The sequence below is a fragment of the Phacochoerus africanus genome, chromosome 5 (genome assembly GCF_016906955.1).
Source record: "Phacochoerus africanus isolate WHEZ1 chromosome 5, ROS_Pafr_v1, whole genome shotgun sequence".
NCBI lineage: Eukaryota > Metazoa > Chordata > Mammalia > Artiodactyla > Suidae > Phacochoerus > Phacochoerus africanus.
In genome coordinates this window covers 16,526,726-16,543,568 of record NC_062548.1, presented here as the reverse complement: position 1 = coordinate 16,543,568, position 16,843 = coordinate 16,526,726, and the positions used below count along the sequence as shown (strand labels likewise).

Sequence of the window (16,843 nt, the reverse complement as noted above, 5' to 3'; positions counted from 1 at the left end):
GTTCCCATCATGGCTCGGTGGCAATGAACCTGACTAGTATCCATGAGGATGTGGGTTCGGTCCCTGACCTCGCTCAGTGGACTAAGGATCTGGTGTTACCGTGAGGTTGCAGATGTGGCTCAGATCCTGCGTTGCCGTGGCTGTGGTGTAGGCTGGCAGCTGTAGCTCTGATTTGTAGTTCCTAGCCTGGGAACTTCCATATGCCTCAGGTGTGGCCCTAAAAAGACCAAAAAAAAAAAAAGGGAAATCTGAAGTCACCTTCTCCTTCAGTCACACCAATTTCCAGGTGCATGATCCTCAACTTGAGTCAGACACTTGACCAAGTGTCACCCATGGGCTGGGTGCTTCAGGCAAGAGGTCACTTAACCCCACTAAACGCAGGGGCTCTCTGGTAATACCCACTGGGTGGCAACCTGTATGTCCCCAATTCAATGATATTTTGATAAAAGTTGGTCTTCCGGACCCTCCCAATCCCTCAGACATGTTTTAATTCCTTTACTAAGATAAATTATGCTTGATGTAGTAATGTGTTGTCAGTATTTGTGTTCTAATTATTTAGGGATACAGACAGGTCAGTAGCCACCAAAAATGGGTTCGATGTAAGATTATGTGATTACCCACAAGGTCCACTCACCATTCAGGCTGAATAAGAGAGTTTTAAGATGCTTTGCTTTAGCTTGACCCCTTGTAATCGCCAGATATTTAAATTTTGGAGAACACAAGCTTGGTGACATTGAGAGGCAGAGTTCCCATTTAATTATTTGGTTCCAGCCGCTGGCATAGATGGATTTAAGTGGTCTTGTAGTGGAACCATCCAGTTGCCTATCACTGGATCCTTTTTAAGTGTTCTTATGATAAAGTATGTATGTGTAAAGTTCAGTGGTATTTGCTTCCAGTATGTTTACTGGTTTCTCCACATGGTTCAGTCCAGGAGGAACGGGATGGAGGAAAATGGCCCCCCGTGCCTGCCACGTGCCAGGCATTTGTTAACACGTGGACTGACCTGTTATCGTGGCCTGAGGGATCAGTTCTGTGGCCCCTGTGGGACAGATGAGACAATGGAAGCTCAGCAAGGTGGGATCATTTGTCACAGTCAAACAGCAAGTGGGGATTCGATGCTGGGTGTATGTGACCAAACCCTGCCCTGGCTCTTTATTTGTGGTCCTGAGTCGTTTCCCCCAAGCTCAGGCGGTCCAAAGACTCCTTACAGAAAGGAGCTTCACGCTCCTTACTCCTCTTCCATTCCCTCGCTAATGAGATCAGATGAGATTTGGAAGTTGAGTAGCAGTGCAGCAAGATCTGCGTGTGAGCCCTTTCAAGACACATCCCCCAAGTGTTGTCCCTAAATGGAAAACCAGCTGTCAGGATTTTGTAGACATTCTGACAACACGCACGGGAGAGGGACGTCAAGCCAAAATCATCAACTGGGGAATAAATAGGTTCTGTGAAAGACAGCAGAGCCTCTCTGGACCATTCAGCACCTCAATGTGATGGACCAGAGAAACAAATGTCAGGGAGGCGACCCAACCGGGTAGCTTCCCATGCATTCTGCTGCCTTCATATGGGTTCTGTTCCCTGCCCCCCCCCCCTGCAAACTAGCTCTTTGACCCTGGGAAACTTATTTTAAAACTCTGAGCCTTTGTTCAGCCATCCCATGCAAAGATTGGACGATGGCAGTCCTATCTAGATGCAAAAATTGCTGGGCTCCTTGGAAGGTCAGAAAGAATTTTGCAGCCATGTCCAAGGTCTCTGGCTCAGCTATCCCTGCTGAAGTCACAGTGTCTCTGTCGGGATGTCCAATGCACATCTGGACAGGGAGACCTGGCCCATCACCTGGTTGTGGCACCTTGGGCATTTCATGCCCATCCAACTGAAAAGGGAATAATGTGTCATCTATACCATCTGCTCCCAACTCTCGTGGTGCTGTGACTTTCCTGAAATAAACCTAAACCCTGTTCTCCTGGGGTAGATCTAGAGAGGTTAAGGTGTAGGTGAAGTCTGTGGTGGGTGGTGAGACAGGAGACGGTTTTCAAAGGAATTTAGGGCTTCAGTCAAAAAAGAATTTTTTTTCTTCTACTGTTTGGGGACTTTTACAGTAAACCAATGGGAAATTCTTCTGGAGTCTTAGGAGGAATGAGGAGATTCTCAGATACAAGATAGAGGCCCGGGGAGCTGGTTTTGGTAAAATAGGCACAATGGTTGAGAATGCCAGTTCAGCACTCTGGACAGAGCTGGCTGAAAATCCTGCCTCAGCATGTATATAGGTCACGTGACTACGGGCACTTACATATCAAGAGCCTCATTTTATTCATCTGTGAAGTGGGAACCATAGCATGACCTAACGTCTATGCTTGTTATGAGGATTAAATGAGGTAACACATAGGAATATTTAGTATGATACTTAACAATGAGTAAGTACACAAAACAAATACAACTAGCCGATTCCTGACCCTGGTTCCCTTCTTGTTATTTTTTTACCTGGAGACAGTGCAGAGTATGTCCTGCTGGAACTCCACATCTTTGAAAGGTGGTGTAGGGATCCACTTTTTAGGGTTTGCAGCATCCTCTTGACACATTCATCCCTAAAGTCAAGTCCTTGCCAACATTGGAGTTACCAAGAGTGTTGGTCAAGAGTCCCTTCGTTTTTTTTTTTTTTTTTTAATTTTTCATGATAGTTGATTTACTTGAGAGAGAGAATCCTATCAACCTCAGAGAGAGAGAATCTGCCCAAGAATGTCAGTCTCTGCTGTACAGCAAAGTGACCCAGTCATACATAAATGTGACATTCTTTTTCTCACATTATCCTCCATCATGTTTCATCACAAGTGACTGGATATAGTTCCCTGTGCTTACAGCAGGATCTCATTGCTTATCCCCTCCAAAGGCAATAGTTTGCACCTACTAACCCCAAACTCCCAGTCCATCCCACTCCCTCCCCTTCCCCCTTGGCAACCGCAAGTCTGCTCTCCATGTCCATGAGTTTGTTTCTTTTCTGTAAATAGGTTTATGTGTGCCATGTATTAGATGCCAGATATAGGTGATATCCTAAGAGTTCCTTGGTTTCAAGGAACAGAAATTCAACCCCCTTAAACTAAAAAGCAAATTATAGGAGAAGCCAAAGGAATGATCTTTGGCTGACCTGGACCCAAAGAGCTCAAGCAACATTCTGTCCCTGCCCTGGCTTTGCCCTCAGCCTCTCTGTCAGCATCATTCTTGGGCAGATTCTCTCTCTCCAAGGTTGATAGGATTCTCTATCTCAAGATTCATCTCCCTTCCAAGAAGGGGCTCCAATCAAATCGGCTTGGCCCCATGCCTACCCCTGGTCCAAGGCTAGGCTTAGGATACGCTGCTGGCCCATCTGATTTGTTACAGGGGGAAAGGTGAGGCCCAGGATCCAGAGTTCCTCCAGGTGGACAGGCACAGATCCCCAAACCCCAAGATGAATTTTGTTACAAGAAGGGGAAGAATGACTAGAAATGCCAACATAGCACTTGGTCACATCATCGCAAGGGTCTTTGTAGGACCCTCAAAGCCATCTGACATCTAGAAACCTGAGATGGTTTTGTGGTGGAGAAAGGACCAGCTCATACCCACACAGGTAGGGGTGGCCCATCTTCCTGTAAACAAAAGCATCATAAAACACACAGTCCTGTTCCCTTCAAGGCCACATCCTCTAATGTTAGGTCTTGGGGGGGGGGTGCGTGGACATTTCTGTTATCACTGATTGGTATAAAATCTCTTTCACAAGCTCTTAATTGGCTCCCCTTTAGGCTATGGAAAGATCCAATTTCATACAATCCTAAAGTGTTAGACCTGGAAGGATCACAGAACTCTAATAGCTCCCAGACCTGGTAGAATCTGGCTGATTGTGAGAATCACCTGAGCTGGATTTTAGTTTGTTTTATCATTTCCTGAGCCCCAAGCTCCCTGCCAGAAACATCACTTACGTAGGCCTACATTGGGGCAATTAATCAGAATTGCTACCATTCCGATTGCCTTATTTTGGAGCCAGGGCCTCTGAAGATTGAAGCCAGAAGTGTTTTGAACCCATTCTCTCCAGGGACATCCAGCTGGTCAGTGGCAAAATCCGTGTAGATTCCTGACTCCGAGAGAAACCTCAAGAGCCTGACATTTGCCGAGAGGATCAGGGTGAATCTCTGTTAAAATAAGAAGAGGAAGGAACAGCCTGTCACTGGAGTCCTGTCACAGCAGCCAGGAGTCTGGTGATGCACCGACCTCCTAATGAGCTTTCAAGAGAGCAGGAAATCTCACTTCTGTGTCCTCTTATGTCAGCCTCCTCTAATTCACATTTCAAACCAATGGACATTCTGGACTCCCAGTGTGTCAAGTACTATGCAGAAAGAGGTCCAGATCTAATGGTAGGAAGGACACAGAAAAGATCACCAGAAGCATGATGTGCTCTTGCAATTTTCAGTGTTCATTAAGATCCAGAAAGAAACAGGGCTCCTCGAAAAGTTAGAGAGTTACCCTATGACCCAGCAGTTTGGCTCCTAGTTTTGTACCCAAGAGAACAGAAAACATGTCCACGCAAAAGACTGTGTATGAATATGCATAGCAGAATTATTCATAACCCCCCCCCAAAAATATATAGGAACAACCCAGATGCCCACCAACTGGTGAATGGATAAACAGAAAGTGGTACTTCCATTCAGTGGAATATTATTCAGCCATGAAAAGGAGTAAAGTACCAATACATGCTACAGCACGGATAAACCTGAGAAAGGTTGTGCTCAGTGAAAGAAGCCAGATACAAAAGGTCACATAGCATATGATTCCAGGCATGTGAAATATCCGGAATAGGCAAATCCACAGAGACAGAAAGTAGATTAATGATTCCCAGGGTCTGGGGAGAGAGGAGAATGAGGAACGGCTTCTGATGGGTGTGGGGTTTCTTTTTAGAGTGATGAAAACATTCTGGAATCAGGTGGTGGTGATAGTTTCACAGCCCTTATGATTGTACTAACAGCCATCAAATGGTACACTCTAAAAGGGTCAATTTTATGGCACATGGAGTCTATCTCAGTTAAAAGTAAATACGTATTAAGAGCTAGTTTATTTATTTATTTGTTTGTCTTTTTAGGGCCACACCCACAGCATATGGAGGTTTCCAGGCTAGGGGTCAGATCAGAGCTGTAGCCGCCAGCCTACACCACAGCCACAGCAATGCCAGATCTCAACCGCATCTGGGACCTACACCACCGCTCACAGCAATGCTGGGTCCTTAATCCATTGAGTGAGGCCAAGGATCAAACCTGTGTCCTCATGGATGCTAGTCAGATTCACTTCTGCTGAGCCACGGGAACTCCATAGCTAGGTTATTTTTTATTTTTTCAATTTTATTGGAGTATAGTTGGCTTACAATGTTGTTTGTTGCAGTGTACAGCAAAGCGAATCAGTTATACACATATCCACCCCTTCTGAGTAACAAGGACCTACTGTCTAGCACAGGGAACTCTACTCAGTACTATGTAATAACCTACATGGGAAAAGAATAGATAAAATAAATAAACAGAAATAGAGTACAAGACAAGTATATGATAGCCAAATACAGGCATGAAACTATTATCAGCATGTTGATTAGTGCCGGGTTATACTCTGTTGTCCACAACCAAGTGTCTAAAGTACATTTCCTTTGGATCTTCCTCTGGCTGAGCTTTGCCTTGCTCAGCAGAAGATCAAGGAGGGCGAGTCTGGGCAGAACTTTCGAACCTGGATCTTAGAATCAGACCTGGGCTCAAAACTTACCTCCGCTACTTGCCAAATGACCTTGGACTCCACTTCTTGGAGCTTCAGACCCCTCACCTTCCGGATGAGGCTCACACACCCAACTCACGAAGGTCCATCACTCTCAATTCTTCAAGGACATCCGTAAAGCACATGGCATGTCCTTTGCCCACTGAGGTGGGGTCTTGCTCAGGAAGAAAAGGGGAGTTTTTTCCAAGGTTTATGAATGGGAATTAGCACACGTGGGACACAGGCAACATTCCAGTACCTTCCTGGGCTCTTAGTCCTCACCACAAAGTCACGTCTTATTTCCTCCTATTTTATAGAAGAGGAGAGTGAGGCCCTGGGGGGGATCTTGGCTTGCCCAAGGTCACGCAGCTCCGGTGTGGAGTAACGTAATCCCAATTCAGATTCGGGTCTGGCTCCGGAAGGTGTTACTTCTTCCCGCTGCCACACAACCTACTGTGACATCAGGACAGGATGTGTGAGGCCTTTCATCCCTGCATAGAGTCTGAATTACAGACTCCAGTGATGATGGGTTTCAGAGCTCCCCAGGAAAGAGCTGGAAGCTCCACTCTTCCCAGGACTCCAGACCTCATGCACACAGGATCAGGTCTCCAGCCTCTCCTCCCTGGTTATCTCTCCCCTCCTACTGCTTTGAAGGATTTTTAGATCAAAGGTGCGGCCACTCTCTGGGAGCATCGGGTGGCGGGGGGCAGGTGCTAATCCTGTTGCCTGTAACCTCTTTGCCGAGTGTCCTTCATAACGAAAGGCTTCAGCAAAAAATTTCTCCCTCGGCCCAATCACACAATTTTTCTTTTCCTTAAGCCGTTGCCAGCCCTCAGGATAGGAAGGTAGACGTCTGTCTCCAGAAGCATTTCTCTGCCGAGGAGCTGCCCAGAATAAATTAGCTGGTCCCCAGAAAGTGTTAGGTATGCCACTTCCACATCCTCATCTTATTTTCTGCTTTTTGGTGCTTTCCTGCCCCACCGCCACCTCTTTTCCTTCCCTAGAGCTGCTATCTTTTTGCTTTTGCCCACTTCTCACATTTGCCCATTCCACACCAAGGAAACGTTCTTCCTCCAGGTAAGAATTTGTAAGACCCAGACGTGATGAGCAAGTGGAGAACTGAGCCAAAAATACTTTCAATCAGCCGAGGGAAGCAGAGGCCCAGTGGACCCAGAAGGGATTAAAGCTAATGAGACAAGGCCTAAGAGCCTAAAGCAGAAATAACCGACAAGGATTGGAGAGGGAGCCGCGAGCTCTGCCTGGGGCCCTGGGTCTCTGTGAAGTGGGACTTCCTGGAGGATGTAATTTTTAGAGGCCCCTTGAAGCCTTGTCTCAGCGGATGCTCATTTGCCTTTGGAAGCATCACCAGCTTCCTGCGTCTTCTCTGCTGTTTCCAGGGCTTTAGAGGCACTGCTGAGTGTCAAGGGGGAGAGGAACTTGAACTTGTTTTAGTTTTTCTTAAAGGCATGTAGCCCCTACCTTGACCTTTTTCTTTTGCCAGTCTTCCTGCTTGCAGAGAGTAATTTTAAGGAAAATTACCTTCTTTCTCTGTTTCTTCCACTTAATTTGGCCTACAGAAAAATGACTTTCCCCCAGCTGGTGGTTGTTGGCAAAGGTTGTTAGCATGTCTAGCAGAAGGACCCCTTTTCAAAAGGGGAGGTAATCTGGAGTTCCCATCATGGCAAAGCCGAAACGAATCCAACTAGCACCCATGAGGACACAGGCTCAATCCCTGGCCTCACTCAGTGGGTTAAGGATCCGGCGCTGCTGTGGGCTGTGGTGTAGGTCGCAGACTGGGCTCAGATCTGGCATTGCTGTGGCTGTGGCATAGGCTATTAGGTAGCTATTTGGCCCCTAGCTGGGGAAGCTCCATATGCTGCAGGTATGGCCTAAAAAGACAAAAAAGAAAAAAAAAGGGAAGGTAATCTGAAAATGTTCTACTGTCCTGGCATTGCTTTCCCCCAGGAACTGCCAACCAACATCTCTCTCACATACACAGGCACAGCCCTCCTGTTCCCAGCAACTCAATCTCCATCAGATTCTTTGGCCCTACCCAGACCTACAGAATCAAAAACTTGGGCAGGGGTGGAGAGCTTATTAACATACACACTCCTGGGCTCCACCCTGCAGATCATGATTCAGTGATTCTGTGATGGGGCTGGAGCATCTGCATTGAGGTCCACCTCCCAGATCTTGCTGATGCTGCTGGGCCCATGAGTAGCCCTGGTGTAGGCAGCTTCCCACTGGCCTCCCAGGGATAGATTTCTTCCAGAAGCCAAGTGGTAAACTGTGTGTACAGATCCCTCCAGGACCAGGATGGGCAGGGGAGGAGGTGTAGACAAAAAGAAGAAAGAGAAGGAAAAGAAATCCTGGCATGAGAAAGTGAGCTGTTTTTCTTTTCTCAAAGCTTTTCTTATTATTTCCCTGTTTCTAGCCCATATTCATAACCCACTGATTAATGCCTTCCCACTGAGACCAACTAAGGGTTTCTTATGGGCCTTAGAAAAATGGTGACACATGACCTGGCCCAACCAAAGTATTAAAAGAGCATCACAGAGCTCCTGTGGTAGCTCAGTGGTAACAAATCCAAATAGTATCTGTGAGGATACAGGTTTGATCCCTAGCCTCGATCGGTGGGTTAAGGATCTGGCATTCTGTGAGCCGTGGTGTAGGTTGCAGACTCAGCTCAGATCTGGCATGGCTGTGGCTGTGGTGTAAGCTGGCAGCTGTAGCTCCAATTCAATCCCTAGCCTGGGAACTTCTGTGTGCCACAGGTGCATCCCTAAAAAACAAAACAAAACAAAAAGAAACAAACACACCAGATTAGCTGCCTTTGCTCAGATGTCCCCATTCTCCACATTCTCTCTTTCCTCTCTGTCTCTCCTCTCCCTCTTCTTTCTCTCTCCTCTCTCTCTCTCGGGTGTGGCCCTACAAAAGAAAAAAAAAGAGAGAGAGCATCACCCCAGGACCCAAGGTCAAAGACACCCTGCTTTCCTCCTTCACGATGGTCCTGTCCACAGTACGTGTGGTCCCCACATCTCAGATTTCAGCAGGTACCAGGATCACCCACTTAAACATGGAAGATCACTGGCCCTACTACCAGAGTCTCTGATGCAGTAGATCAGCAGGGAGCAGGGGCTGGCCTGAGGATCTGCATTTTTAATAAGCTCCCTGTGAGGCCATGCTGATTTTCCCAGGGATCCCCCTCTGGAACTGCTGCTCTGCATATCTGCTGTAACACTAGACCTCACTTTAGGGTCATTTCAACCAGCAGCCACCCAAGAGCAATCCTGGGAAGGGTAAATGAATATGTAGGGAAGCATCCGAACTTGGCCCTGTCTGTAGCAGCTGCCTCGGAAATGGAAGCCAGGCATTCTGCAGAGACAAACAAGGCCATACGTGGACAATGCCTCTGGTGAGACTCACTCGGAATGTTACGTATTTTCTCCCTCAGAAATCACTGTAGCTCTGTGACATCTGGAAGCCTGTATACCTCACTCTGAGCTTTACATATGTCATGATTTTTGTTATAGAAGTTTGGCCATTTCATACTGTTGCCAAGAGACGAGATGCCCAGTCTCCTCAGAGAGCTGAATCAGAAAGGCTTTACCTGATGAGACCAGTCTTCATCCCGTGGACCGGTCCCTGGACTCTTTGAGGAAAATGTACAACCCACTTTACCGTGTTCTTTCTCTCTTCCTTCCCCACCTGCCCACCTCGCCTCCTTGCCCTCTGCTCTCCTACCCCCACCCACCCCAGTGCATTCCCAGAAGCAGAACCGGCAGACCTGCGTCCGGAAGAGCCTCATCTGCGCCTTCGCCATGGCCTTCATCATAAGCGTCATGCTGATCGCAGCCAACCAGATCCTCCGGAGCGGCATGGAGTAGCAGCCTCCCCAGCAGCTGCCTTCCCGGCTCCCGCATGTGCTTGCCCTGCGGGCAGACCCCTCCTCCGCAAAAGCAGAGACGGGACCGTGCAGATGCGAGCACAGTCCAGCGAAGAACCCAAGGTTGCAGTGCAACCCGTGTTGTTGCAAACCCACTTCATCCCCTTGGCAGGTACACAAAAGGGCTGTCTTCAAAATGCTTTAATGGTCTTGTTTCCTAATGCAATAAATAAGCCAGGAGTTCCAGATGACGGCTTCGACCACCTGTAGGAACTCTCCAGAGAAACTGCATTTTCATCTCGGAATTCCAACGGCCATCCAGGTTGGTGGCGTAAGAGAACAAGAGAGAGGTTGGACACACAGTCACCTCCGTGCCCCATTCTTTCAACCCAGGGGTCGAATGGAGACTCCTCGCCCCCACCGCCTCCCCAGGTCAACCCTCAGTCCCTAGAGGCTGACTTCCAGGTTGTTGCAGGATTGGGGGCTTCTCATCCCACCGCCCTGGCTTCCTTCCTCCACCCAGTGGAGCTTCACCCCCACCCCAAGGCATGAGGGGAAAGCCATTGAAGCGGGTGCAGCACCCAGCCGTCTGCAGGTTGCACTCCCTTCGCTTCCGTTCTACTGCCTTTTTCTACGGGACTCTTTGTGGGCAGAGCTGGAGAGCTCTCGGTGGTTTCCGTAGGCACTTGGCTTTCTGTTCCTAGAGCCCATCGCGCACCAGCATTTTGGAATCTGCAGAGAGCCTTTCTCCCAGCTTTGCCGCCTGTGCTGCCATTTAGACAAAAAAAAAAAAAAAAAAAAAAGCATAACCATGGGCGTCTCTATAACATAGACACTCAGACAGACGTATATCTTGGGCTTCTGCACGCGTGACGTCAGTCTTTCCTCGTCGCTTTACTGCTGCTAGAAGCTTGTCCCCCCACACGCAGCCCTGCTCCTTGGGGACGGGTTTGGGGGATGGTGCTGAGGAGACAGTGCAAGCCACACCCCAGGGCTCCAGAGTGATACAGAGTGATGGAGTCCAAACACGTCTCCTCCAAGTTCCGGTCCTTGTGCATCTTCCTCTCATCTTCAGATTTGCTTTGTTGGTCTGTCTTCCCCAGACAGAAAAAGAAACACAGTCCCAATCGGAGAGATGGAGAGATCAAACCCCTGTGTTTTACAGAACATGTTCTGGCAGTCAGATTCTGCAGCTGACTCATTTTCACGACGAAACAAAGAGATGTTAATAAGCTCAGCCCACTCGACAGGTCAATTGCTTCTGTGCGGGAAGGGAAGCCAACCCCATTTCAAGTCTGTGGTTTCCTGACTTATCCTAGAGGCGGTGTCCACCACCGCTATTCATTCAGGATAGTGGAGTCTGATTTGCCAGTGATCTTCCGCTGTAATGCTTCTCTCTGTACGTTTCCAAGCTCAGGTCTTTATTTCTAGGATGGAATCTTCTCGCTCCTCTTTCATTCTGTCGCATCCCAAAGCTGCGTGCTTTGCCCCGCTCCCTCTTCCCTTTACATTCAGGATTGAGGCCCAGATTCTTTCCTCTCGCTGCAACTGGGTGGTTTGGGGGTGCGGTGTGTGTTTCGGAGCCCCTCTCCAAGCCTCCCCTCGCTCTCCGTGCCCTCCCACCCCGCCCCCCATCTGCTCAGACTTGGAGCATCTGAGGGCTCAGCTTAGGGTCTTCTCCCAAATCACTTCTGCAAGCACTTTGGGCAACAGCCTGGGAGCAGCTCTAGAAACTTCCCCACCGCAAATATTCACAATGAGCACAAGTAAAACTAGGGTTTGAGCCATAGTACAGAGGAGGGAACAGGTGCGAGCTCCCAGGAGCCTGGGGGTTTGCAAGTCCCTCTGTGCAAATGCCTGAGAGCCCACACATCCAGGTCAAGTACGGCAGCGGCCTGCCTGTCCCTCTTGCCCGCCCTGCCCGGCCAGTCCCCTCATGTCCGCCTGCCCCTCCTCTCCCTCCCCTCCCACCCGACTCACCGTGGTCCCTCAGAACCAGGCTTCTGAATAAGAACAGGTCCAAATGCAGAACACGGATACACAGAAGAAGTGCATCTTTAGTTTCTGCCCAAAGCAGTGTGCTCTCTCTCTTTCAGCAGGACTTGGGTGGGCGGGACATTGTGAATGACTTGGCCGTGTCCTCCAGGGAAGCGGGGAGAGATCTCACCCAAGTAGATTGCATAGAGACCCCAGGGGTGATTCTTAAAGGACCCTGCCCTGTGAGGGGGCAGTGCTTCGGGGGATGCTGGACTTCAGGGCCAAAAAGAAGGAGTCCTTTAAAGGCTGCAAGTTCTTCTGCTTCCGGCTGCAGAACAGGGACCTCAAAGGATGTGATTCACCAGAAGAGAAATCAGTGATTGTGCAAGGGTGGGAATTAAAAGGCATTCAGGAGAGGCACCAACAGCCTGTTCCCCATCCAGGGCCTCAGCATCCCATCCTAAAGAGGACCCATTTCTTCTCTCCCAGTGACTAGGAAATGAGTCCATCCTACCCAGGAGAAAATCTAAGAGATTTCCCCTGTGGGTTTTGCTAGAGAGAAAGGGTGAGAAGGAGGCCATATAATTCTCTTTGATGGGGTCAAAGTTGATCTCCTACCAGGGTGACCGCAGACATGGCACCAGGAGCTTGCACCCTGGCAGCTTTGCTGGATGGTCTGTCAGCGGTGTTGGGCTTCTCTGACTTAGGTGGGAGGGTTAGGATGCTGACTTCCCACTGCCCCCCCCCAAGTCTTATCCACACCAGTGCTACTCCAGGGGGCCCATGCTAGCCAGCCCCTCCCCCACATGAGTTAATATGCTCATGGATGAATATTCTAGAAGGTCCTGGTCCCCCATGTTCAAGGTGAGCCACGTGGCCCTGGTTGGAGGTGACCTCTGCAGGAGCTGAGAAGGAGGAACCCAACTCTCACTCTTTCCTCCCAGCAAATAGATGTACAAGTCTATTCGAGGGTGGCTGAGCGCCTGGCAAACCCAGCTTTGTTCCTTCCTGCCCCCCTCAACCCCAACCACACGAGCGATGACATTTTGCTTGAGAGACAAGGGGTGCAGACCCTGACGCCTTTGGCCCCCCAAAGAATCTGTTTTCCATCACTCCCAGAGCCCCCAAAGAGGACCTAGCTTGGGAACTCTTAACTGTGGCTTCCAGAATGTGCTGGGTCCCACATGACCAATCTGTGTAAAGGAAAAAAAAAAGATGTTGCCATGGCAACCCTTGCATTCCACCCCGAGTTTGCCAAGGCGCACAAAAATAGGAAACATTTCCTTAAAGAACAAACACTCGGGTTGTGCCTGCGTGCATTCTGACTCCCTGAATCCGTACCCCGCTGGTGAGAGAAATTATCCTCAAGAATCTGGTGGTTTCTCTGCCTTTTCCTCTTCCACTTGGACCTGTCCTTCCATTTGCTCAGCAGAACAGGAGCTACCTGTGAGCCAAGTGGTCCCCACCCCACCTCCCAGGACCCAGAGTGAAGACCCTTTTCTCTGGGCCAAAAGGCAGAAATACCATCTGGAAGGCAAAAAGATATATATATATCTTTGGAGCCTCGGTGTTTAAAAGCATCTGTTTGCCTGTTGAGAAGCTCTCCCACAAGCCAGAAACGTGAACTAAGGTGAACTGAGGTTTCCTCGTGGTCTTTGGCAAGCCCAGGGGTTCCAGAAGCGTCTACCTGTTTTATTTGCTGAGAACAAGATGTGTATGATGAGGCTGCTTTCTTGGTACCTGCTTCCTGTCTCAATTTTCAGCTGACAAATGGTCTTCTCTCTGCGCTTAGCCTAAAGAGCCTAATGAAAGATGCTGAGCCCCGTTTTGACCGTGATGCTTCATCCCCACCTCCCAGCCATAGAGTCCTAAAGTGATGGATCTCAGAACTGGGAGAGAGAGATTTATCTTTTATTCCAAATGCCTTCTCTCAGTGTAAGTCCAGACTCAGGTCATAAATCAAAGAGAGTTTGGCTCTTAACCCATAGCGAGGAGCCTCCCTGGGACCGAATGAGGGCGTGACCTGAAAAGTAAGGTGTGACCCCCGAGCGCAGCTCTGCGGCTTGGTGCGTGGCCACACGCTGGGAAGTCTTGTTCCACTGGACCCTCGCCTCCCATCCCCATGGGAGCTGCTGGCTTCTGCTGGTCCAGCTGGAGATCTCAAACCATATTGGGTCATTTCACTGCACTGACTATGCCTCTAAAAGCCCCTGGTGATGGTGTTATTTGCCGTGTTCCACTGAGATCTACAGAAGGTCTAAAACCCCACTGCAGAAAGAAGGGGCCCCTTCTCCCATGATGCCCTGATGACACAGATGGACTCAAGCTTCTAGACTTTGGCAGGTACTTCTTATGTTACCAGGAGGACTTCAGAGCCGCCTTCCCTGGAGAACGTCTGTCTGGAATGACCTCGGTCTGATCAGAGATTTCTCATTGGCCTCTTCCGTGATCCTTACAGGGCTAAGGGTCCTGTTAAGTCCTGAAAATCCTAAAGACCTTGCCATACCACCCTCCCTCACCACCTCGACTCCCCCCAGAGGGGGAAAACAAAACAGAAAAGAAGCCTCGTTCCGCAGCCAGGGTTTTCAATTTGAATCATTTAAAGCAATGGCGAAAAAGAGGAGACCTCGGGCTGCCTCTTATGGATGGACTCTGTCTCCATGACAATTTAAATGTCAGAACTGTGCAGCTTTGCTTCCTGCTTCCTTTGACCAAGTCACTCAGGGGACTGTCCTTGGTTTGGGGGCCTTGTCGTAGACACTTGGCTTGGAGGGGAAAGGTCAGGTACACAAACCAGCCAAGGCTTTCTCTGGGTAGCCTATGCGCCGTGCTATGTCTGTGATCATTTTAACAGCCGAGGTGGGCTTGGGACCCTCTTTATAAGGTCTCAAGAGACATGCTAACAGTGCTCCTAAAGTCTTGAAGGCAAAATTAATTCGATTCAGTTGGCTTGAAATATAATCCCAAGAACCAGGTTTTGCCAGTCCTGCAAAGGCAGTCCTGTGAAACCGGGAAAGACTTGCTTGGCATCCTGTCCCCTGCCGCTGCCTCGGGTAACTTATCCACGGAGCACATTCCCCCACACCTACCCCCGACCCCATGCTGGGCGCAGCCCTCATCCACCCCTTTGCCTTGAGCGTGATGGGTTGGCTTTCAAACCTGTGCTTCTCGAGTTGTTAGACGTTATCGTCCAAGTAAAACGGATGCAGAGGCTGGAGTTTTCCAGGGGAGGAGAGCAGCAGGATAATTAGGAAGGAATGTTCCAGAGAATGTGAAATTCAAGTGTGAGGTCGTTGCTCCATCCCTGGACCAGAGAGTCAAAGAAAGTTTTCAAAGGGCTGCAGAGGCTGACTGCCGAACATTTCCCCGGGATATCTGGTCTACCCTGGGAACATGCAGGGGCTTGAGTGCCACGGGGCTGCTGGCTGCCCACCAACCAACCTGATCCCAATGGCATGCGCTGGGAACGTCAAGAGGAGGCTGGTAGCTTGCCTTTCCTGACAGCCGCTGAGCCCAAGAGGCCTTTCCCAGGCATCTGAGTGCAGACCTGTGGAACTGAAGATGGGAGAGAAAAGCTTAGCACTGACTGTGTAAGCAGCACTATCAGCCAGGAAGGGCACAGGAGGCGGGACCCCAGGTGCCTCTGCCACCCACCAGCCAGATAATTTAGAGTGACTTCCCTTCCCGGCCTCAGGTTGCTCATCTCTAAAGCAAACAGAAGGGTTAACCAGAGGTCTCGGAAGAGCCCTCCTATCTGAAACAAATCAAAGTAAATGAGAGAGTTCCTAGCTCCCCCATGAATTGCATTAGGGGCTGATAGTTCCTTTTTTTTTTTTTAACCCAAGTCCCAAGAGGTGGTTGTAATAAAGTGTCCCTTTTGGAGTCCATTGTCTGTTGATAAAATGATGCACGTCAGCTTCTGTTGAGTGTGTCTTGTAGGCAAGAGCTTTTGTTTACTCCCTAAGGACTTGCTGATTCAAGGGAGCATCCAAGATGGGCTTTGTGTCCTGTCTGAGCCAGGGTCAACATGAAGGGGGTGAGATCCCCTTACCACAGGTCACGTGAGTCAGAATTCCTGCCTAAGGAGGGTAAAATAAAGCCAGATTCCGGGAAGAGATGCTATTTCCCCATCTGACAAAGCCTAACTGGAAGCTACTGACTAAACAGCACAACTTCTGATCATGTCTTTTCTTTTCTTTCTTCTTCTGGACCCTGGAACAGCAGTTCTGGTATATGGGATAGTGGTTTGTACTTACTGGCAACGCTGCAGAAGGAAAAGTGTCATGATCCCTGGGTGATGGTTAGGAATTCGCTCCACAGCCTAGGGAGACCAGACACCTGCAGGGGTCCTTTGATGGGTGATGAGTGATGCTGAGCCCAGGTGCCTACTTTAGATGGGATCCAACCATGTTGAGGGATAAAGGGCAGGGAGAAGCTGAAGGAGCCACAAAAGTCTCGTTTTTCTTGCCAGCAACAACCTCAAATCCTAGGTGTCTCTCCTTCCTCCTCCTCCTGTGGAAGCAAATGAAGGTCCTTGTCGTTGTTGTTTTCGCAAGCTCTGCTGCTTTTCCTTCGAAAGACCTAGATTGGCCAGGGAGGGGCTCTCTCAGCTCCTGATGGAAATTTACACTGTCTCGCAGCGTTCTCCAAGGAAAGTCCAAGAATGTTCTTTCTTTCTGACGTGGAAATCAGGCTTCAGGGGTCCTTGAATGGCTTCTCAGTGGGGTTTGCGTTTCTCCCCCAGTTCTGAATCCAAGAAGCAGCAGCTCTTTCTCCTCCAAGGACAAAGCAAGGACAGTGCCCTTGGAAGGAAATCGGCCCCCAGAAACCTGGCCAGGGCGTGGCTTGGCAAGTTGTCATCTGCTGGAGGTGGGGGTCATTAGGAGCCTTAGGTCAGAGGTCAATGGCTGGATGCAAACTGGAGCACAGCTGAGGAGCTTTACAACCAGGAGGACAGGAGCTGGGCAGATCTCACATCCAGAAGGAGCCACGAAGACTGAAGTCCCGGGTCACAACCTCCCCAGTTACCTCATTCACGTCCCTTTTTCTTTGTCGTTCAGGTTGGGTTGGTGATTTCCACTAGTAAACGATGAGCAAGTCAGCAGGTTAGTCAAAAGAAAATCTTTATATCAAATGTAAATACTAATATAAATTAACCTGGCATGCCACTTCACGGAGTCCATGAAGTACGTATATATGAATATGTTATCTTAGTGTATAAAGGAA

General features: G+C 49.2%; 1 protein-coding gene across 1 annotated transcript in view; it reads left to right on the top strand.

Annotated features, from left to right (window-relative positions):
* The window catches only part of CALN1 (calneuron 1), a 460,082-nt gene extending 449,645 nt beyond the window's left edge, over positions 1-10,437 (top strand). Inside the window, exon 7 of the mRNA XM_047779923.1 lies at positions 9,514-10,437. Within this exon, the coding sequence (XP_047635879.1) occupies positions 9,514-9,641 (128 nt within the window). The 3' untranslated portion in view covers positions 9,642-10,437. The remainder of the gene's footprint in view (positions 1-9,513) is intronic.
* The last annotated feature ends 6,406 nt before the right edge of the window (positions 10,438-16,843 follow it).